At 45.2% G+C, this 23,114-nt stretch overlaps 1 protein-coding gene across 7 annotated transcripts in view; it reads right to left on the minus strand.

Moving 5' to 3' along the window:
* The window catches only part of LOC119435993 (protein CBFA2T3), a 122,107-nt gene that overhangs the window by 6,718 nt on the left and 92,275 nt on the right, over positions 1 to 23,114 (minus strand). For 5 of the 7 annotated variants that reach the window (XM_049673133.1, XM_049673127.1, XM_049673148.1 and 2 more), the window contains exons 2-7: positions 16,799 to 16,936; positions 11,568 to 11,876; positions 9,366 to 9,478; positions 8,061 to 8,150; positions 5,509 to 5,693; positions 1,375 to 1,634 (exon numbers count right to left, since the gene is read on the minus strand). In XM_049673133.1, coding sequence (XP_049529090.1) covers positions 1,375 to 1,634; positions 5,509 to 5,693; positions 8,061 to 8,150; positions 9,366 to 9,478; positions 11,568 to 11,876; positions 16,799 to 16,936 — 1,095 coding nt within the window. The remainder of the gene's footprint in view (positions 1 to 1,374; positions 1,635 to 5,508; positions 5,694 to 8,060; positions 8,151 to 9,365; positions 9,479 to 11,567; positions 11,877 to 16,798; positions 16,937 to 23,114) is intronic. The other 2 variants (XM_049673137.1, XM_037702710.2) reach the window with 2 other exon arrangements.

The raw sequence follows: 23,114 nt of genomic DNA on the forward strand, positions 1-23,114 counted from the left end.
ACGCTTCTCTCGTGAAAAAGCCTTGTGCGTGCGTCACGTGTCAGTTTATCGCCTTCGTAGCTGGTTACCGCTAGCGCTTAGAGACGCTGTGTTTGACTGCACTGCCTTCGGGATCAACCCATGTGGGTTTTTTTTTTTTTTTCGTTTTTTTTTTTTCGTCAGACGGGTGCATTTAGGTGGGTGCAGTCAGCCTATAATGCTATTACTTTAAAGCAGCGTCTCTCGGTCACCGGACGGTAACGACGCATGCATGGCGACGTTTCTACTGTTCGAAGGCCCCACCACCGGAGTAGTTGCGTGGGCGACACCAACATGTTTGAACGTGTTTTAAGCAAAGGGACCACTGGATTGCGACCGTCGTTAGCATACATTCCTATAAACATAACTTGGGGTGCGGGCTGAGCCAGTGGACGCATACACTAACGCTCTACTTTTTCTTCCAATATCCGCCTCTCCAAATGATAAACTTTGGCAGAAAAGTTGCGGAGGTTTCTCTCAAAATATTTTTACTCAAAAAAAAAAAAACTGCTGCTATATTTGCTGCTTGTGTATTTTTTTATTTGAATTGTATATTTCATCAATTTCATATTTGTTCCTTTAAATCTGAAAGTTTTAAGGAACAAATATGAAATTGAATACTGTAATTTGATGTAACTGCGTTATTTCTAGACACGCTGGACTGCCGATCTTACCGATAGACACAACATGATACGATAATGACGCTATTCCCCGTTTTGTGGCTGACAAACTTGTGCCATTAACGTTGACTAAGATTAAACGACTTGTATTGACGACATAGCACGCTAATAGCTGCTGCGTGCTTCTCCTGTAAGTTATCTTTTTGCCAATCTTTCTCTAGTGTATGGTGGAAAACTGGATTCCCTGTTCTAGTTAAGCTTCCTGCTTTTCCCCCTTCTTTCAGACCTATATCTTCGTTAGCTAGTATTACGTTCACAAGCACATTTTCGCACGTCATACGACGGAGGGACCAACTTTGTCGCCTGCACCCCTGGAATGAACTAAGGCCGGCGACACTGTGTTTTCGTGATACCATGTTTTGCAGTTCGCACAGGCATTTTTTTTTTTTTTCCCGAGCCAGCGACGCCACTCGAGGCCATGAACGGGTTAGCCAATGCCTCGTGCGCAACGCATGGGCTTGGGGGTTCGGTGCCGTAATGTCACGCTAACTGGACCGACGGTCCTGCAATCAAATGAGGTCTACCCCGCAAGCAAGCAGCGTTACTTATAGCCGTCATACTTTCGTCGCGCTATGCTTGGCGTCAGAAAACGACAGCCTGACGTCACGGAGTCGAGACTGTGTTACTATAGAGAATAATCCACAGGCCTAGCTCAAAAGACATAGGGCGTACATACCGTAGCAAGGCCTATAGAAGTCCCTGTCGAGGCGATCGTAGCGGTCGTAGCGGTCCCGGAATAGCGGCGCCGACGCTTCCTCAAAGCGGAAGGCGGCCGGCGGCGGGTGGGCCGCGTGCGCGCCGACTCCGGGGCTGAGCCTCGCCGCCCCGGGACTCGCCGAGAGTGGCTGGTGGCGCTTGGCCGCCGGGGGGCCGCCTTCCTCCAGGACCACCGCTGCGCCGACTGCTGACGCCGCGTGGCCGTTCTCCTTCGGCCGACTGCGATGTACAAGCGAGGCAAGCATTACATCTCGCTGCACTCTCCAGAGGCTGCCCAGGACGGCTGCATGGACGCAACTTTCCGACCAGTACTGCGACCCCGCTTTAATAGACCTGGGCCCGTACAAAACTTCTCTTACGTAAAGGTGTTTCCGCACTGGAATGTGATCAGGCACACGCCACAATGGACAATTGCAGACGCAACGTAAAATAATTTGTGAAAGCGGGCTTAGTTCCTGGTTTACTGGAAGCTCATCAGCGTCAGGTCCCGCAAGTTATTGGTGGGGGGCGACTGGTTTCAAAGCACCTGGCGATTTTTTTTTTTTTGCGTTAGCGGTATCGTAAGTATAGCCCAGGCGCTAATCCATGCGATGTTGGTATGGCGGGAAAGCGCTTATGGTACCGGCAGACTAGACGACAGAAAGCAAACCACGCCCGAACACAGCAGCACGTGTTCTTTTGAATTGCCAGTGAAGCCCAGTTAGCAGTGAACAAGCCATCGCCTGGTCGGACGTTCCTCGTTCTTTTTTGCTATTAGTATTTTTTGGCAAAGAGGGATCCTTGTGCGTGCCACTAATCCAAAAGAAATATTGAAAATTGCAAACACTCTTTGGAGTACTTCTCTTGACAAGTTATTAAGCAAAATTATGCTTCTTACGGGGAGCATATTCCTTATCTTATGATTATATAAACAGTAATGACGCCGTGGAGTGTATTTATGCTTATTCGCTGTCAAACTCATTGTGAAGGTAGCATCATTAATTTTCATACAACCAACAATTTCTCTATTACACAGCCCAAGTGTACATTTAATGGGCTGCTCTAAACAAAATATGATCTCTGTTTTAACATATTTTATACACTTGTGGTTCGCGGCTTCTCGTCTTCCCACCTGCAAGCGCTTCATTAGCTGTTTTTTTTCCTTTTTTTCTCATGTCTTTCGAACGTCTCTAAGACGAAAACACAACTGTAGTCAAGTGTAAGGAATAAAGAAAGTATAATGGTAATACTGTGCACAATAACGGTATCTGAGGTTGTTTTGACTGCTATGATATAACGTCGCTATATGAGCATTAAATGTTTTGCTCCTGCAAAAAAACCAAATGCGGTGAAGTTGTCGATCTATGCCAATCACATCTGCGTCTGTGCATCTGGCATGACACGTCCTCAGCTGCGTGCAAGGCTCAAAATATCTGCGACGTTGATATCGACATAGCTTAGCAAAAAAGGCCTCAAGATCTCCCCAGAAAAATGTGCGTTGGTCGTGCTTAGCCTGAAGCTAATGACTTCGTACGCCATATCTATCAACGAACAAAATATATCTTATGTCAGGAAGCACAGATTCTTAGGGGTAATTAACGACCGTGACCTGTGTTGGAGCCCCCACGTGGCCTACCTAAAGAAAAGTACCTGACAGCCATTTCTCATTTGTTCAAGTTTCTTGGAGTAAAAGCCTGGGGTACTTCCGTACAAACGATGGTGCAAATGTATAGGACGCTCTTTCTCGGGTATCTGCGATACAGCTTACCAGTGCTGGCCAATGCCTGCAGAGCTAACATCCGTACAATCGAAAGTACTCAGGCCCAAGCGCTTAGGGTTTGTCTGGGGTTGCTACGATGTACCTCCACAGCAGAAACGATTTCAATTGCGCACGACTATCCAGCTACGACTCACATTGTTATGGAAGCGCTCAGAGAACAACACATCAGGCACCTTGCCCGCGCACTTTTCCACCATCTCCCCTCACTGCCGGACGACCAACCACGTGCCTCTTTTTGTCAGACGATATTGCCTGATCGTGTTTACCTTCCATCAGATTACACAGTTGCAGCGAGAGTTCTGTTTCCCCCTTGATTCTTGGTTCAGCCACATGTTCGACTGACAGTACCAGGAATTCGGAAGAAGGCACAGCTCTCGTCACCAGCTCTCAAGCAACTTTCGTTGCTCTTGCAGTACGAAAAATGCAACGAACATACCCATTTGTTCAGTGATGGTTCAAGCACCATGGACGAGTCTGCGGAATCAGTGATTTTTGCTACGAAAATCCCTGCCGTAAAGTTTAAGACATTCCACAAGACAACATCGACAGCCGCGGAGCTTGCAGCTCTTCGTAGCGCACTTCGTGTGATTTGTGAGGCATCACCTCAAAAATGGAGTGTTTTCGAGTAACTCCAAGGCAGCTCTACATTTGCTTTCCGCCTGACACCATGGATTCTACGATCAACTAGTTCTAGAAATCCGACAGCTCCTTCATCGCCTCGTCGAGCAAGGATACGACGTCACATTTCAGTGGCTCCCTAGCCACTGTGGCCTAATGGTAACGTCGATGAAGCTGCTCGATCTGCTCATGAAGAGGGCGTGCAGGAATCGATATTACTGTCAAGAACAGACGGAGCAACCAGACTTCGAGTGCTTGCGAATTATTCCACGCAGTCGTCGTGGAGCGCACCTAGTTTCCAGCACACACGTCTACATCGACTGGACGCCTGTCTTCGACTTCGTCCTCCACCTAGACTATCCCGACCCGAGACAACAGTACTTTACCGACTGTTGCTTGGCATAACTTCCACAAAATCCCTTTGCTTTCCGTATCAAAAGGGAAGATAGTGCTTCTTGGGATCTCTGCGACAGCGAGAAAACTATTGAACACGTCCATTGCCGTTGTTGTCGATACAGCGCACAGAGACAGTCACTCGCGACCACTCTGGCCCATCTTGACGACAGACCGCTTTCGAAGCAGACAATCGTGGAACGCCGATCTATACAATCGTCACACCACTCGTCGGTTAAGGCACTCTTGAAGTTTTTACGTTCGACTGGCCCTATTAGAGATAACATAGTTCTCACCAGCGTTTCCTACCTCCTCTATTTTATTGCACGCCTTTGCTTTATTTCTCCGCTATTCATTCCGCCTTCCTTTCCCCCCTTACCCTTTCCCCAGTGCAGAGTAGCAAACCAGAAGTCTTCCGGTTAACCTCCCTGCCTTTGCCACCCTATCTATCTCTATCTCTCGGCTAGAAAACTATCTGCAAAAGTATGCAAAACAACATATGTAACTACACCACCTGTTCGAGAGCCAGCCAAGGAGTAGCCGGCACCATATTTGTGCCCCAACATTTCCTTCTATCGCGTCAAAAGAAAAAAAAAAAAAATCCGGGCTCGTGGCACCCCAGTAGTCACATAGAAATAATCACATCTGAGTGCTGAGTTTCACGAGTGACGTACGATTCAGCCGGCGCGCGTGATATCCAATGGATGCTATATTTGTTCTCTTTTGAATGAAACATACGCGGTTTATTAATTCCCATTTTTATCAAAAAATTCGGCAAAACATAAAAGCAAGATTAAGAGAATAAAACAGAAAGATGAACAACAAGACGAGGTTATATGCATCAAGAACACAATAAAGTGCGTCATTGTTCCTTTTGAAAGTATGCTTCTGTTTTGTTACTTCGAATGTCGTGATCAGTCTATTGATAACATGAATGCACAGAAAAGCCCCACGCCAGAAGACGGTTTCTCTGTCGTAAGATATTGGTTGAAAATAAGAATCCTACTACAGTGCTGTCGTAAAATGGGGCCATGTCGTATTTGAAAAGGCAAACAGCGCGTAAGACGAGGACTAAGGAAGATCGACAACACATGCTGACTAACAACGTTGTTAGTGAGCGCATGTATTGTCGCTATTTCTTAGTTCTCGTCTTACGCGCCGTTTCTTCTTCCTCATGAAACACCACTAGCCCGACGTCGATCGAGCCTTCATCCATGTCGTATTATCGCCACGGCGGCCTCCACCGAAGTCTTGTTTCGCTGCATGCCTACAAAGCGATGTGGCTAAGCCGATCTCGCGGTAGAGCAGCCAGCGCTCGCTCACCCGTCCGGGGGCGTCCTCCTCTTGAGGGGGGCGCCTTCCTTGGCGTCCGGCTGAAAGATCTCGAACGGCTCTCCGCCCGGCTGGTCCAGCACCAGCTGCTCGTGCTGCCGCAGGTACTGCGCGGGGCTCTGCTTGGCGGCTCGCGCGTAGTGCACCAGCTCCGTCTGCAGCAGCGGCAGGTGCGACTGCGAGCACCGGGTGCCAGACACCATCTCAGTTGCGGGCTTCGGCAAATTCTACCCTCTAACAGCGAGCGTCGACAGAGCTTTAGCCGCCGTTTAAAGTAAGATTGCCGCCGTTCTCGATGTCTGCGCACTGAGTCGGCATTGTGTTTTTGTGAAAGCACACAAGTTTATTTCTTTGACGTTTATTCTTTAGTTGACTGCCACCAAGGCAACTATAAAAACACGAGGCGTGCCTCACTGATACCAAGACATGGCGATATGAACCCTCATTGCACACACTGTTCATGAGGAGAAGTCACGTCATTGCGTAATAACCCTCAACGCTCTATAATATCAAATTTCTTATTTCACACGTACTATCGCGCTGAGTTCGAGCTACGACACGAAAGGGCTTGGCAAGGAGGTCACGCGTCGTAGCCCATACTGAGCGCGATAGTACGTCCGTTAGCGGAAGCACATACGGGCAACGGTTGCTAAGCGAAATAGCGAAGCAATGTACGTCGCCAATTTCAAACTGCGAATGATTTATTTTTATTTTTTCTCGCTGCGCCCTCCTCACAGTCCGCGCACTTATGCTTAAGCTGGATCCACATGACGGACCGTTCCGTGCGCTGATGGCTCATGTAACGGCGAAACAGGCTTCAGGCATCTTTCATACGACGGACCGAAAAATAGTGGTTGGACTGACAGCACAGGGCGCCCCACTCTGTTGACAGAGCGGGCGCGAAGAAAGCCAAAGTTCTGCTCAGTTTACAGGACAAAGCGCCTTTGTTTGCTCCAGAGCTACGCGGTCTGCGACACGGCGGACCCCGTAACAGCGGGGTCTCGTGACTGCGGTTGCGCGGGCCGAAGAAGCCATTTCGTATGCCATCCAGCTCTGTGGGTGCGAAGTGAACGGACACAAAGAAGAAAAAAAGACAGAGAGAAAGAAAAAAATTAAAGTAGTTGATGTAACACAATCGATTGTTCAGTTAACATAGTTAACGCGGCTTGGTGCGCAACTGCCATCAATGAAGCGATCACTCCGGTTACATGTAATATACTAGTGATAGAATACAAGTGGGACAGCCTTGGCATTGTTATTGTGCTTGAACTACAGCCCGTACGGCCATTATACGTCGTAGAAGAAGCCGCACATATTTAGCAGTACAATCCCACAACAAACATTTGCTAATGTTATGTCTAGCTTTCATAATTTCAACGAATGCGCATGCTTACGGAGAGCAAGTTTCAGCGAATCCAGGCACACATGAAATTCCTCGTATTGTTTATTGATGAATCGCGGCAGCCTGAAGCTAGAAACAACACTGAGAAAAACACGTTTCCAATAGCAAGCTGGCGATACACAGACGCAAACGACGTTTGCCGTGCAGACGCGCGTCAAGGAGGTTGAAGACCCGCCCAGACGGCAGCCTAGATAGCCCGTCTTTTCTGTTTCGCACAAGCAAAGCTGGAACGCTGCTCGTTTGGATGGGTGTGCGTGGTGCATGGAGAGGCTCCGCATACATTCGGCATGTAAATGAAAATTATTTGTTGTTTTTACCTTTTATCTCAATGACAGAGTGCAGTCGCCTCAATTATACGAAGCGATGTTACGAAAACAACATACTGAACAATAGTAATAAGGAGCCGCTATCGTAGCTATGTTCAACCCGTAGAAATATAGATGTCCCTGTCCTTACAACAGGACTGCTTTTCGGCCGTCGGCCAACGTAAAATACTCGAAGGTGATAATGAGATTACTGCGATTATATGGACTAGTGTTGTGAATTTTCCTGTTCTACGTGTATACTCCTGCAATTGTGTTTCTTCGTGCGTATCTGTACTTCATCACCACAGTGTTCTTGCTATTTGCACCATGGGAGCGCCACTCGTCAAGCGCTTATGAATGCACTATCGAATGTTTACTACTAATCTTGGCAACATTTTTTCCTGGCTTTATACGACAAGGCGTATCCGGCGTTACCACGAGACGTCAACACCACCTTATATTTACGTAAACAATACGAACAAGACTCGTGCTACCTATATACACACTGCCAGAAAGCAACAGTGTACACAGCGTAAGTGCATATCACGTTATGAAGCAGTGTCTGAGTGGTCTACTAAACGCGCAAACAGCAAGAGTGTCCATTCGAGCTTTCGAATGTCAATCGGCTGCCAACGGTATACTTTCTTGGCCACAATATATTACTGAGTTTTTTTTTTTTTTTTCATGCGACTGTAAGCGACGGTCATGCAGAATATTGCTTGCTCCTTTGGGCTAAGAAAACAAAAAAAAACCATTTCAGTTGCGGCATTAGAAAAGTAACCATGAACATACGTACAGAAGAGAGTAACTGGAACAAAAGCAAGAACAAACTTTACCTTGAGGAATGGAACCACGAAGGGACGCAACGGGTAATTCGTGATGTCTTGGATGCTGTGGTGGAAGTCTTCGATGGATATCGTCGAGCTCTGTTGGAGAGTGAAGTTGTTTGAGTAATCGGGCTGTGCTTATCGCATGTACACGTCGCACAACAAAGCGCATATATCATTACACGTTCACTGGTCAAAAGTTCAAATTTGGCTTCGTTGAACAAGCAAAGAGGCTTATGACATTCGTATAGATTAACAGCAGGGAGCTTACTGAAAGGCGCACAAATTAATTGTCTCACTGTTCAAGTATGTTCCGCCTGCAGGTGGACTGTATGAAAGCGTAAAGATATGTGTTGATTTCTTCTTTTGCCAAAACTACCTAAGGCAGGGCCGCTTGCTTGCAGGGTAGATTAGGCTGATAAGAAACGTTTGCGTTCAAAGCATAGTTCACGCATATATGTTCAATGGGGGAGCAACAGATTGCGAAAATCAGCTTTTTCAAATATTAATAGAATACGAAAAGAATACGAATCGAATACGAATAGTAAAAGATCGAATATAGAATCGAATATTCAAGCGCAGATGCAAATATTTCCAGCAAACTATTTATTTTGGTACAATTATGAATCGCTTCTGTAGAGACTAGTGCAAAAAAGACAGCTAACTACCAGGTACAAAGGATCAGTTTTAAACATTAAATCACTAATTGTCATTAAAAAATGCACGAAAAAAAACTGCCCTCAACAACTTTAGAGCCTGGTTGCAAACAAGCGCTTAAAAAAAAAAAAAAGTGGCTGCTGTACGACTAGCTTTCCAAAAAAGCTAAATAAATTGTTGCCGAGAAAAGATAAAAAGTTTTGGGGAAAAAGAAAAAGTGGTGATGGACTTATGTGCCGTAGACACATGTAAAAGGGCCACTTGCAAGGAAACCCTCACAGGTTGTAGCGTAGAAGATAAAACTGCTGCGTGACTGGACTTCCCAAAACACTAAATGACACAGAAGTAACAGGTTGTCATGTGGGCTTCCACCGTGAAACCGAAAGCAAAGGTTGGATTAGTAATTTTGTTTCTGCATTGCTCCGAATACTTTTGTCGTTGTTTCACTCCTGATATTGCGATATATTGTTTAGGAGACGGAGAAGAGTAACCAGACTTTAATATTCGGTTGTTGCGCAATTTTCGGTTAAATTCAAATACTCGAAAATATCAAATAGTTCGTTTTAGAATACGAATAGTTAGAGTGTTGTATTCGATTCATATTCGCCACGTTGAATATTCACCCACCCCTACTGTACAGTCCTGTTTAGTGCTTACCACAAGTCCCAGAATGAGGCCGTGAACCCGCTCTCCGACGTCCGGCGATACGTCACTCGCAAATTGCTGCAGAGTGGTCAGGAACCTTTTCACTTTGCTCAGCTGCCGTGCTCCTGTAAGAAGAAAAAAATGAGAAAAGGGGAATGCGGTGCAAATAATTAGCATTCACTGTCGTATCTCTCGCTTCTATATGTTTCGTTCTTTATGCTCGTTCTGTTACCGAACGACACTTAACGAATTACCAACGTCAAAATTTTAATCGCTTTTTCATCAGCAGATTGACTTATTTAACGGGGTTTTAAATTCTGGACGGTGAGCGACGCCGTAGAGCAGGGTTCCGTATTAATTTTAAATACGCTACTCTCAAAACAATTAAGACCGTATAGACTCGTGTAAGGGCCGCACTTTTTTTTCTCAGTGTTGACGAGGTGCGGGCCTTACACGGGATCAAACATTTTGGTCAAAATTGTGCACACCCCGGATGTACCACTGCATCAGAGGTCAACGCATCAGCTCCCTCCATTTAATACCTGCACGCGGAAGTAGTAAACCACTTAATAGCGCGCAATAATTCACCGATGCTCGCGCACGGTATCGGGGCACCGAACGCGATTGCGTCTCCATTGGAATTTTCTTTCTCTAAATTTTGGGCTGCCAAGTTGGGGGCGCGGCCCTTAGACGAGTCTATACGGTAGCTGGCAATATTACGCGGAGTAACATGGCCGCTGTACATACTTGACTCCATTTCCGGGATTTAATTCTCGCACTTCCTAATGGATGGAATACGTCTCCGGTGCTTGTGCCCAATTAAAATATAATCTGGTGTTTTACGCGCCAAAACCCACGAACTGCTTATGAGGCACACCGTATAGTTGGGGACTCCGAATAAATTCTGACCCCGTGGGGTTCTGTAACGTGCACCTAATGCATGGTACACACGAGCATTATTGCATTCCGCCCCCCATCCGAATGCAGTCCCCGCAGCCGGAATCGAAACCGAAACCTCGAGTTAGCAGCACAACGCCATAGCCACTTAGCACCAGTTTTTGCTTGTGCCCAATCAGAGTGGACGCTTTTCGCTCAGAAAAAAAAAAACTGCACTTAAACTGAAAATTTTAAGTATGTGACAAGCTGTATCTGACTACTGCAAAACTGCATGGCTGCCAGCACATTGCCTGTTCTTGAAGTGTCGGGTTCTTTAACATGCACCTTAATCTCAATGTGGCTGCTCTACTATTCTACTGCTGCTCGATCATGGTACGGTCGCTGTTCTGATTGAAACTGTTACCTCGTGTTCAGCAACAGAACGTGATATATGAATTTGGAGACACCAGGGCTGTGCACATATCACTGAGGAAAAGTTGTCTATTTACCCACATCGATTTATTCTGCAGCAATCTCTAGAAACGGAACAGTTTGTTAGTTAGTTATGTAAGGGCTTTATAGCGCAAAAACATCTGGGAGGGGTAAATCAAACAATTTTTTTGTTCTTTTTAGCGGCTCAAGGCTTAAGCGCGTGACAGCGTATTGGATGACTCAGAGTCACAAAAACGTCGAAAGCCACGCGAGGATCACGTCCAGCGCTCTTTGTGCACCCAGTTGCAGAATCGGAGAGAAACAAATGTTTTTTTTTTTTTTTTCTGGACAAATATCTCAACCACGGATGACGCTTCTTAAATCGCGTAAACCGATCGTGCCTCCTACTGCGCCCCCGGAAATAATTCCATTGCGAGATGGACAATAAATTTAGTAATAAAAAATTAATCAACAAATGAGGCACAGCATTCATTAACACGCAGCGATTGTTATTCCCCACGCCTAGCGTCCGCCGCACTGAATTAAAGGACGAATAGCGAAGAACGAATGCTCGCAGCAATTAAATCCTTTTTTAAAGAAGTCTATTTCCATTGAAAAGGAGCGGTATATATAAACCACATAGACGAAGACTGAAGGCAAGTAGAACTGGTAGACTAAAATAAAGAAAAAAAAAGAAGAGAAAGACAATAAAAAAATATCTTGCAATAACGAGCCATATAAAAACTGTTGGAGCCAATTTATTGGAGCAGCCCATTGGTGACAGAGCGCTAGTCGTTAGTTTGCCACTGCTCATTCTAGAGCGGTTAAGGGTGAATCTGCGCGCCGACTTGTAGTATACGCACACGGCATGCCCGTCGAAGTGGCGTTCTTAAAAGGTGCGCTTACCGAGCACGACGCCGGAAGGAGCCTCCACGAGGCCGCTGACAGAAGCGATGTTGGCCGAACCCCCGGACACGTTGGAGGCGGCCGTCGACGAAGAGACGCCCGTAGAACCGGACCCATGGTTCGAGTCGGATGGCGGTGACAGCGACCGCACCGCCGCGGGATTCGGGCACACAGGCACCGGGTTGCCCGCGTTGCAAGGCGGCGAATGAGCTCCGTTGACGCCTGCACAGCAGGGGAACAGCTTGAAAGCCGCTGCCATGGGCACCTGGTTGTAGGTGACTGCTTGCACGGTTGTGTCAGGTTTCATGCCTTTAGTCAAGGAAAGTTTAGACCTCTATGTCATTTCTTACGAGTAAATTTTCTCTTTTCGGTGGAGTAGAATGACATAGACTGTGACAAGTGAATATGTCCACTTCTGAATAAATAAATCTTTCCTTTTCTTTCTCTTTTTTTTATGCGGAGAGAACGAAAAAGCTACTCTTTAACAAACAATTGGGGACGATATTTTCCTGGCCATACGCCTAGCATGCTACTCCGTATGATGTTCATGATGCATAAAGTGGCCATATACGTACAGACACAAAGTATACTGCCTTCGTCATATTTAGCTAGAACACGTATAAAGCGTCATTTTGCTTCTCCTGGGCACGACACATGGAGATTCTCTTTAGAGTGCCTTGAAGGAGATAGCTTAACGCGTCTTCCTTCCTAAGCATTCGACGTTTGCTCCTTACAGCCTGCGTTTGTTAAAATTAAGTCACTATAGAGCGGTGTCTTCCCGAACGCAACGCACGTAACGTACACAAGCACAATGACTGAACGTGAGCACGAGCCCAGTGAACGTACACAAGCATAGTGAAATGAAGCGACGTTGAGACTTAGAACAATGGTTTTGTCAAACTGCACTCAGAACTTAAATAGAAGAACGCGAACTCCATTCTTGTTTGCTTCACTTGCCTATAAACACAAAAGGCTATGGAAAAAGCGACCAGTATTGAGGATAAAAAACTGTCAAAGAGGCATCTGGTCAAGAACCTCCACACACAAAAAATAATAATAATAAATTAATAAAAAAAACTAAACGCACCTGAGCTCGCACTACTATCTGTAATGCCCATGGAAGAAGCGCAATCTTGTGCACTTTACATGCAGTCACGTGCATCGTGACCCTCTGTCATTGCCGAACGGCAAGTAACACATGCTCAGATCACCCTGCAAAGCTGTCGGTCAGTGATGAAAGATGCAACCCCACATTTAGTCGCGGACTGTTATAGTTGTATTTTAACAAACATCATGGCGGTGAGATTGTGCTTCCTCTCCCGAATTCTCTACGACAGGGTATAGTGGTGTTTGACGTGTGCAGCTCACACACCGAGAAAGCGTCTGGATTGGTATCAGCTGTCCGAGGTGTGTCGCTGACGCACACAGAATACAAGATGTGCGATCGCGTGCGACTTAACTTTGCTCAGCGTTTTTTTTTTTTTCTTTTTTTTCTTGCATTCGTTTGCGCACTTTGAAATGATGCATCGCGCTTGACGACACCTTTAGGCTTGGTACTCGCGCCGCCTTACGTTCGTTCTTCACTAACTATCGTGGACGATGACTAGGAAGAGTAAACTAACTCTCCCCGACATAGGTGCCATCCAGTATTTGGAGAGGTACGGCTTTGTTTCGCACTCTGACGGACACAGTTACGTGTGAGCTAGTGAACGATAGTGAGCATCTCTAGACTCACCAGAATGTTTACCTGTAAAACTGTAGCGAAAGGCGTAGAACAAATAACTATATTCACAGAAAGACTTCATTTACTTTCACTGCCATATTGGAGGTTATATCGGCGCCTGTTATCTTAGAGCAAATTTGTATTGCATTTTGTACGCGTGCGTTTTGCGCCGTTGATTTCCTTAAAGGCTACCGTCTTTCAACTTACGATGAGGCGGTTGCCGTCTACCCCTTACTATGAAGGTTACCTCGTTCACTTACTATGAGGCGTGATGCACCCGCCGTGGTTGCTCAGTGGCTATGGTGTTGGGCTGCTGAGCACGAGGTCGCGGGATCGAATCCCGGCCACGGCGGCCGCATTTCGATGGGGGCGAAATGCGAAACACCCGTGTACTTAGATTTAGGTGCACGTTAAAGAACCCCAGGTGGTCCAAATTTCCGGAGTCCCCCACTACGGCGTGCCTCATAATCAGATCGTGGTTTTGGCACGTAAAACCCTATAATTTGAGGCGTGATGCGGAGAGGCTGACACCTTGAACACATACGCAGGATACATAGTGGACGAGGTCACTGAACTAGCTAAAAAAAGAGTTCCGTCCTTTGTGGTTGCTAGAATGCTTTTGGTTTTGAGGCATCCACCTGCACGACTCTGCTAAGAACAAAAGCCCGAGTGCGCACAATGATAGCTTGGACTTGCGCTTGCTTTGTTCACAAAACGAAGCTGGTAAGACTAAAAAAGCAAAAAACAAAAAAAGCGATTGTGGTATGCCATTTAAAGCACGCACATGTGCAATCACACGCAGGAGACGCCATCCCAGCCCCCTCTCTAGTTTTTCTCCGATATCCGTTATAGCTATTTCATCTGTATTATAGCATTAGCCCTTCCCACATTCACACACTGCAAGAAGGTGATAAGCCCTGTTTTCAAACTCCTCCTCAACGTAGAGGAATGCCTCTAATGTAAATTGCACGGTGCAAAAAAAAAAAAAAAGAAGTTAGAAAAAGAGAAACGAAACTAAGCACGCATTTGAATATACTCTCACGCCATAAATGCTTAAAACCATATACAGGGTGTTCTTTTATTTCTAGCGGCACCAAATTTAAAAAAACAAGATTGCCTGTGGCAGACAGCACAATTCTAACTCTTGATCTAAATGACCCACTGAGGCGGCCGTTACTTCTGCGACAAATCAAAACGCTCAATTGAATAGTTAACATAATTGCGCTGATTAGCTTTCTAATTAATTACTTTACGGCACACATTTCAATCTACGAATTGCAGCTATATAGTGAGTTTGCAAGACATAGCGGCTTGGCACGAATTCTGAGGATGGCGCCGGTTTCGAGATATGTGCGCCGTCAAACTTGCAGTAAAAAAGCGCTGTTGTTCCGCTTACTTTTTTAAAAAAGAAAACGCTGTTTTATGCATTGAAGTGCGAAATTAACTGGAACACGAATGCATTTCGTCAGACACTTTGAAAATTATAATTTCAAAGTTGGCGCAGAACTGAGAATTGTTCCAAGTGGATACACCTTGCGAACTCACCGGCTACCATTCGTAAATTGGAATATGTACCGCAAAGTAAGAAATTAAAAATAGTTAGTGTAATTAATTATTAAATTAAGCATTTTGATTTCTCGTAGAAGTAGTGGCCACATCATCGAGTAATTTAGTTCAAGGGTTAGATTGTGCTGTCGGCCCACGGGCAATTTAAAAAAAACTTTTCTGCAGCTAAAAAAAAAAAACGAAAAAAAAAAACGCCTGGTATAACAGTTCACGACAACAATGTGCCGAGCATCCAGTGCGCTGTCGGTGTTGGTCATGTCATTCCTATCAGTACACTGCAATCTAAGAACATATTGGAGAAAGTAAGCTTCAGTGCGTAAAATTATTTGGGTAGCTGATAACACGACTACTTCGTTTCACACCAAGACATGGTCGCGGAAGTTGCAAATGCTGTTGCCGTGAAACTACAGATGCGAGTTTACGCATGCAGTCAGAATATTCTGCGGCTCGCGAGCGGCACCTGCTCAAACGAAGATCGTGAAATGAGCGCAGCTGGCTCTTTCTGTCGCGCCTGTGCAATTATAAAAATAAAAATAAAATGTCACTTTCTAAGGTGCCAGCTTATACTGCAAGGAACAGCTGTAGCTTGAAGACGAAAATAAAGAATATTGACTTCGTTTGCCCTTATCTACGATAGCTCTGAAGAGAGGTTCGCTCACGCTTCTGAGCAACAGCACAATAGGTTTCGAGGAACAGCTGTGCTCGAGTGACTTGTACAGCACCGTCGATTTCCTTCCCGACTTTTTTTTCTTCTTCTTTCTTTAATGCCCTAAACGACAGCTAACCAGTGGTCATGTAGTCACCCAAAGCCTACCAAAGAGTCCAGTTGCTTTGGTTGGTTCAAGTGAAGGTGATCAGCGAAAATTGACAACTCAACTGACACGGCGAGGATCTGCCATACACTGAAGCCGATAGAGTATAGCTTAGTTTTGTTTAATCCGCGCATTATCTTCCGTCCATTTCACATACAAATGTGTCAAATCCAAAATTATTACATCTACCTAGTGTGTATAACAAATATATACAGCATAAAAAGATTCCACGCCTTCCATGTTATTTAATTGTTTGAGAGCTCGGGGTATATTTATAGAAATATTATATTCTACGATATTTCTATCCGAAGGGGCAATGTCTTTTTTAAAAAAAGTGATCATTTCATTACGTTGTCCACGTGAAGAATAACCGCTGTTTTTTGGAGGCTATCAACTTAGCAGTTGACCCGCTTTTCTTGTAGTACCTATTCAGCTCAGCATGTCATGATTCATGAGTTTTTTTTTTTTTTTGTAGTTGAATATTACTGCACACAAATATTGGCGCAACTTTATCGGCGCTGTTGTGATAACATATATGACAACGCAATAAGTACCAACCATTACAGTAAGTTCATGCTGAGGAGCCCTACCAAGTAGTGACGACCTACCTACAATAAAACGTAAATACATTTAACACCCTTGTTAAAAATTTTATGCTTCTGAGGCATAGTGACATACAAAATGCCACTGACACCCCCCCCCCCCCCAAAAAAAAAAAAATTTCTGCGGTACGTTTTATTTAATGTCTTAGGGCGCAACTATGACATTTCGTATATTTATACGAAATGAATATTTGCACAGATAATATCTTATAAGGGTGTACTAATATTTTCTTTTTTGGCAGTGCAGTATGACTGATGACTCTTACCTTAACATTTCTATCAATTTTTTTTTTTGTTTTTAGATGATAAATTAGTAGTACGATGCTTACCAGCGCATACAAGTGCGCAGAGTATGTTCGGAAACTACGCGTAAATGGAAGTTTATTGATTGAAACGACACTGGCGCTCACCGTTCGGATCAGTGACTCCAAAGTACCGAAAGTTAGCTCCCGTGGCATCTCGCGAAGTGGGCTACGCCTCCTGCTACTTTGAGGTTTTATTAAACGCGTGTGAAAATCAAACGCCCACCTTGCATAGAGGAGACCTTGGGCAGCTGCGTCGGGCTCAAAGGTTTGATGTCCTGAGGTGAGTCCGGCATTTTGCAGCCCTGATGCTGCGACGATGAACCGCCACTGCCCAGAGATGGCGTGGTGGTTGCGGCCAGATCTGCGAACATAAGAGGAGTCTCTCAGTCGTTGGAAATGAACGGCAGGTGGCTTCTGGTTGACAAAGTGTCCGTCAGGTTGACTGCCTCAAACGCAACTCTCACGCACCACCCGTATGGAGGCTTGCGGCAAGCACGTCTCAGAAGACAACGTATCAGCCAATCAAATACAAACACACTCGCGCAAATGGAGCTTGTTCTCTTTTTGTGCTCTGTTGCGGAGCACGCAACGCCTGCAAAAATAGCGTGGAAAAGATTTTTTTTAACTTCGCAGGTTTGCGCAATGTTTGCAGCATTCAGATCAGTATGTATGGTGGCAAAGGTCCCAGTCATCCACAGGAAATATCGATAAGGGTAACGCTTAGCGCAGTGACAACTAAGCATGCTGTACATTAAAAAAATATTACCTCTCACAGGAGATTGTCTTTCACAGGAGATTGCAAGAGTAGGTTTAAAATGTGAAATCAAGCACATGGCTGAATAACAAGAATGCAAAGTTTCCATGTCGCAAGCAGCGCAATACACCGCCGAGGCTGTTTCACAATTCCATGGCTTCAGGGAAAAAGCATATCTGAAAGAGCCCAGCCGCCGTGTAAACAGCACAATCTTTAAAGAGTTCGTGCTTCTTGCGAGGTTCGATTTTAAGATTTGTTCCAGAAGATTGCATGAAATATTACAACAGAGAGAGACGGAGAGAAACGAAGAGGCAAATGTAGGGAGGTTAACCAAGGACGTGCTCGGTTGGCTACCCTACACTTGGGGAAGGGGAAAGGGGGAATTATAGATAAAAAGGAAAGATAAGAAAAATAGTAAAGAGTAAGTACAGTTGCAGAAGAATGTCCGCTGTCACAAGCGTTCGTACAATCCAGTAGCCTTCAAGAAGTGCAGAAGGGCTTTTGTGGCCTTTTGCATGCAAGAATGCATAATCCATGGTCCCAGGATCTTTTCCATCGAGAGCGCTCTATTATCTAACAGGCTGAGTCTAGCTTGTACAGCACGTCGTTGAGCGTCAGAGCATGGGCAGTGGCACAGAAGGTGCTCTAGACTATCATCGAACCCGCACAAATTGCACGCCGCACTGTTGGCTATTTCTATTAGGGATGAATAGGCATTTGTAAATTCGACGCCCAACCACACGCGACACAATAAAGTTGTGTACAAAGTTTGCATATACAGTAGGAGGTCCCATGGCTAAAAACCGTAGACAAGAAGCGTCGAGTTTGTCTGGCAGACTTATTGATTAATGAGGTACGTGCAGGTAGCACGATAATGCACTCGCGCGTGTACCGCCCGTGTTTCAACGATTCCAGTGAAAAGCGTTGAACGACAAGGGTGAGGAGTGACGGGAATAGCTGTTATCCCACTCCTGGTGCGAAGACCGCACCACAGAGTATTTAGAGCGAGTATGGATGTTATACGTAGCCAATTTGCATGCAACTTGCATCTTTTAATGTGCGCTTAAAGTAACCCGCCCTTTCTTCGTGCTGTCCCACAGATGGTGCGGATATTGTTATGGCAAGGTAGATGTAAAACTAACATCCAGGCAGTGGCGCCCCGACGGAAGGGAGAGAGGGAGCGTTTGCCCCTCCCTCCCCTGTTGAGGGTTGAGCGCACGCACGCATATTGTATCGTAGATGTTAGACGAAAAATAGTCTCACTTGCTCCAAGCGTTTATATATCTAAGCGATATATAAGCTCGAAGGTGTATATATATATATATAGTAGTAACTGGATTTTTCAATGGGCCAAGCGTATTTAGGAAAATCAGAAGCACAACTTCGCGGTTATCTTAGGTTTATTATTTTCCCAACAGTTTCGGTCGGTGGACCGACCTTTTTCAAGGGTCGGACCGACCCTTGAAAAAGGGTCGGTCCGACCCTTGAAAAGGTCGGACCGGAGGATTTTTTCAAGGGTCGGACCGACCCTTGAAAAAGGTCGGTCCACCGACCGAAACTGTTGGGAAAATAATAAACCTAAGATAACCGCGAAGTTGTGCTTCTGATTTTCCTATATATATATATATATATATATATATATATATATATATATATATATATATATATATATATATATAAACGAGAAACGAGAGAAGAAGCGGGAACCAAGGGGCTCGACTTGGTTAATCATGATCACATAAAGCCAACAGACAATGATGCCAACGAAAGCACCGGGGAAATTAAGTGTGGTTGAAATTGGATTGTAGGCAATAATGAAGAAAAGGCAAATGAAAGTGGACGAAAACGTAACTTGTCGCCGGCGGGAGCCGAACCCGCAACCTCCGCATTACGCATGCATTACGCGGCTAAAAAGGATGTTCCACATCCGCCCACCATGGTTCTGAGTGACGCTAGCTAACGCTCCTAGGGCTATATTAGTAAACATCAATACCCAAGTTGGCGGACGAGTTGATGGCCGTCACCGTAGCACAATTGGTAGTGCAACGCACGCGTAATGCGGAGGTTGCCGGTTCGGCTCCTGCCGGTGACAAGTCATCTTTTCGTCCACTTTCATTTCCCTTTTCTTAAATATTTCCTTTCCTTGGCATCATTGTCTGTTGGCGTTTTGTGGTCATGAATATATATATATATATATATATATATATATATATATATATATACATCTGATGAAATAATCAGATCTGTGCACCATCATAAGCAACTGGATTCTTCTAGTAGCTGCATACGTAAAATTATATCATAGATGTGACATGTTGCACATGGCAGCCACTGCTCTGCGACAAGAAATTCAACATATATTGTGCCGATCTTACGCTATGAGCGAATTGCGAGTATACGGGAGAACCGTCCCGAGGCGGTGCCACGCATTTTGGTAAGCGTTGTATTTATGCTGCCGCGGCGAAAACAAAACTCATCCACATATTTCCAGAATTTTTACCGTTCGGACAGCCAGTTGATTTCTAGCGTTCTGAAACAAAAAAAAAAAAAGAAAAAAAGAAAAGCGCCACCGATTATACAACGCGGTTTCAAAAACGATGCCCATGTGTTAGCTTTCAAGCAATGTCGCTATGAGGGGGAAAAAAAGAAAGAAAAAAAAAACTTCAATACAATGCATGCCATTCAAGCTCGCTGAATAGCGAGTCCGAGACCATTATGCGACCAAAATGCGACGGGAAAAAAATTTTAAAAAGAAGAAATCATAGGACATTTGGCTAGAGTTCAACATGTTCCAATGTTGAAAACGGGAATAGAAAAGCAGACACTACACAAGAAGACGTACGTTATTCACTGCCGGATCGATTGCAGCTGCTTTTCTTGCCTTCGCAAGCTTCACGCAGAAGAATAAACTGTTCGCAGTAGTCACATGCGCGCGGACATCGTGGTATACACCATTTGCGACGAAACGGCCTTCATGGGATGTTCCCTCTGAATCTCGGCTTTCAACGTTGGTTATTCGCGACTAAGTAACCCTGACAATAGATTAAGATTTCCGAAACGCAGTAAGGAGGAATTCGGAGGATTCCGCGTATACAAACCACCTGCGCGAAGAACAAATGTCGTGTCAGTGCTCTTATGAGCCGACGATGCACTGTGAAGCCTGCGGCTGTCACACGGTTCGCACGTTATAAGCGAATAACGACAGAAAACGCGGCACGATCCTTCGTGCTCTTAAATAAGAGTGTGCGCTCTGCTCTCATGTGAGCCACAGTGACAACGCTGACATCAAGCTAAAGGGAACCATTCTCTCTGCTGACTTCATTGTGCGCCTCTTGGCTAAAAGACAGAGAAGGTTGCCCTTCATCTGCTCACATTTGTGCAAGGTCAAAGGCCTAATTCGCGAGCTGTTCGTTCATATACGAACTGCGTCTCAGTGGCCGACGGCCTTCTCTAATAATTATTATTCTCGCTATCACGTTTGGCCGGTGCCTATACATGTACAAACCTTTCTAGCTTATTCACTGCTTCGTAAAAGCAAGCGCCGCTTTGCCCTGGCGTGTGGTAGCTGATATTCAGCGAGAGCGATGGCGTATAAGCTCACTTCTAGGCCACACGTCATTATTGATGATAAGACACTGTGCGTGAAAGTGTCAGATGTCAACAACTAAGATGACTTGAGTGATTTTCGTAAATATAGAAACCTTTTTCAGGCGCAAGTAACCGAATAATCACCATAGATAATATCACATCAGTACATGTTCAAAAAGAAGAAAAAAAAATACAATGGTTGTTCAACGTGCCTACGTACATTGATAAGTATTAGAATTTCTTCCCAGCAATCGTGTCTCATCCTTTATTGATTAGACTGATTTATTTAGTTAACATTTTACCCTATCATGCGCACATGTATTCTGAACCTCGCTTGCTATGACATCCCAGGGAGCCTCCTAGCCATTCTTCATACGGCGGTCTTGTTTCCTCTGACCGCGGATACCCAAAGACAGCCAGGCCACGCCTGCTTGCGGAACCCAAACAGCGCTGCCCCGGTGGAGCGCTCGCTCTTGACCTAAACCGAAAAGGGAAGTGTAGCCGACCTAGACCCGATAACTTCCGCAGACATGACAGCGAGGGATAAAGCGGATGGCTCTCGCCGAAGTAGCCTTCCTTAGGGCCGCGTGCTTTATAGGGTCGCATCGATCTATGGTTTCCCACTCCGAGGACAGCGTACCAGCGTTTGGGTTCCCTGTACAATATCTCAACTTTCTTTTTTTTTCTTTTTTTTTCTTTTTTGTCTACCATAACGTGGAACTCCGCGGAGGTCCGAAACGCGCTCTTTCTTTAAGGTATTCCTTAATAGATGGCGAAGGCTGTCTTCCGACATCTGAACTGCCAGGTTCACCCATTCACATAAAAATGTCGTGCAACTATTTCGAATTTTTGCCGCAAGCAATCCGTGAGAAAACTGTATTTCCTCGTAGCTTAAGGAAGCAACTCATGAATCGAGTAGTGTTCTCTGCATATCTCTGCTGGACTTGCGGAGTGCAGCTGCTACATATGCGTGCTCCTAAAACATCTGTGAGCAACAGTATACATATACGCGCGCTCTTATTACTTTGCCGCAGTCAATTTATTAACGCCCTTAGTTTCATCAATGCTCAGTTTCTGCCATGGAAAAAAATCCTACGTCGGAGAATACTTAAGCGCACATTTTACGTCGTTTACAACCGTTTAATTACAGTGCTATTTGAGGTGCTTGATGCCGATATGGGCTCAGTTGAACGATACGCCAGCTATTCGACGTACCAAGCACCAGACGTTTCTTCAGGATCCATACACACCTGTTTTGAAAATCGTACAAGAGAAGAGATGGTAGGGTCAGTCTGGAGTCATCATCAAGATCTGGGCTGGCATTCAAGAAAAGTTTCTTACGTAAGTGCTTTATGCACCTGGCCATCGTTATTAACACACCCGCCGCTATATGAGTGACGGGCGCCTCAACGCCGGCCAACGAGGGGACGCAAGAGAAGTTTTGGGAATACGGGACCTGTTCTCTATAGCTTCGCAGAGGTCAGCCACATTTCCTCGTCGCGTGCTACTTCTACGTACATCGGCACATTTCAAGCGGGAACGTCGCAGATGAGTTCCAATCGCCGACTCGTGACGTGAAGTTTCATGCGGCGGGGTTGCTATTAATATTTTAGCCCTATAGACACTTGATGTCACCCTTCATCGACAGCAACCAGAATTTCCGACAATCTTTCGGCCGGCAGTATCTACGACGAGTGAAGAGGAGGTCAGCGACTGTACAAGTCCGACGTTGTCAGCGATTAGTGTTTTGTGTATACACACTGCAGCTGTGCACGGAGTGAGAAACTTCCCCTGATATGAGCAAACCTAGAGCAAATAGCATAAATTGCTAATCATCATGCCTATTCCCAGCTTCACCGATATTAGTCTTGTGAATACTAACAACCCTGTGTTCATCACAAACCATAGTCTGCTCTTACCAAAAGTACGCACTAATTGCGGCAGACGCCACAGCAAGATTTTAACGCATATTGCTTTGGAACATGTTATAACATTTCATTTAGAATCGTGCACATCGCATTCTTTCCGTCGTCGTCTTAAAGCTTACTTATTATATTATTTGTCCGCCGTTTGATATATATCAATATATTTCTGTTATGCTCAGTCCTTTGTTTAAACAACCTGCATTCATTGTTATGTGTTGCTGTAATATTTGTGTAGATATTGTATATTGCTGTGCATTTATTAGACAGTTTTA

This window comes from Dermacentor silvarum, chromosome 1, assembly GCF_013339745.2.
Source record: "Dermacentor silvarum isolate Dsil-2018 chromosome 1, BIME_Dsil_1.4, whole genome shotgun sequence".
Taxonomy (NCBI): domain Eukaryota; kingdom Metazoa; phylum Arthropoda; class Arachnida; order Ixodida; family Ixodidae; genus Dermacentor; species Dermacentor silvarum.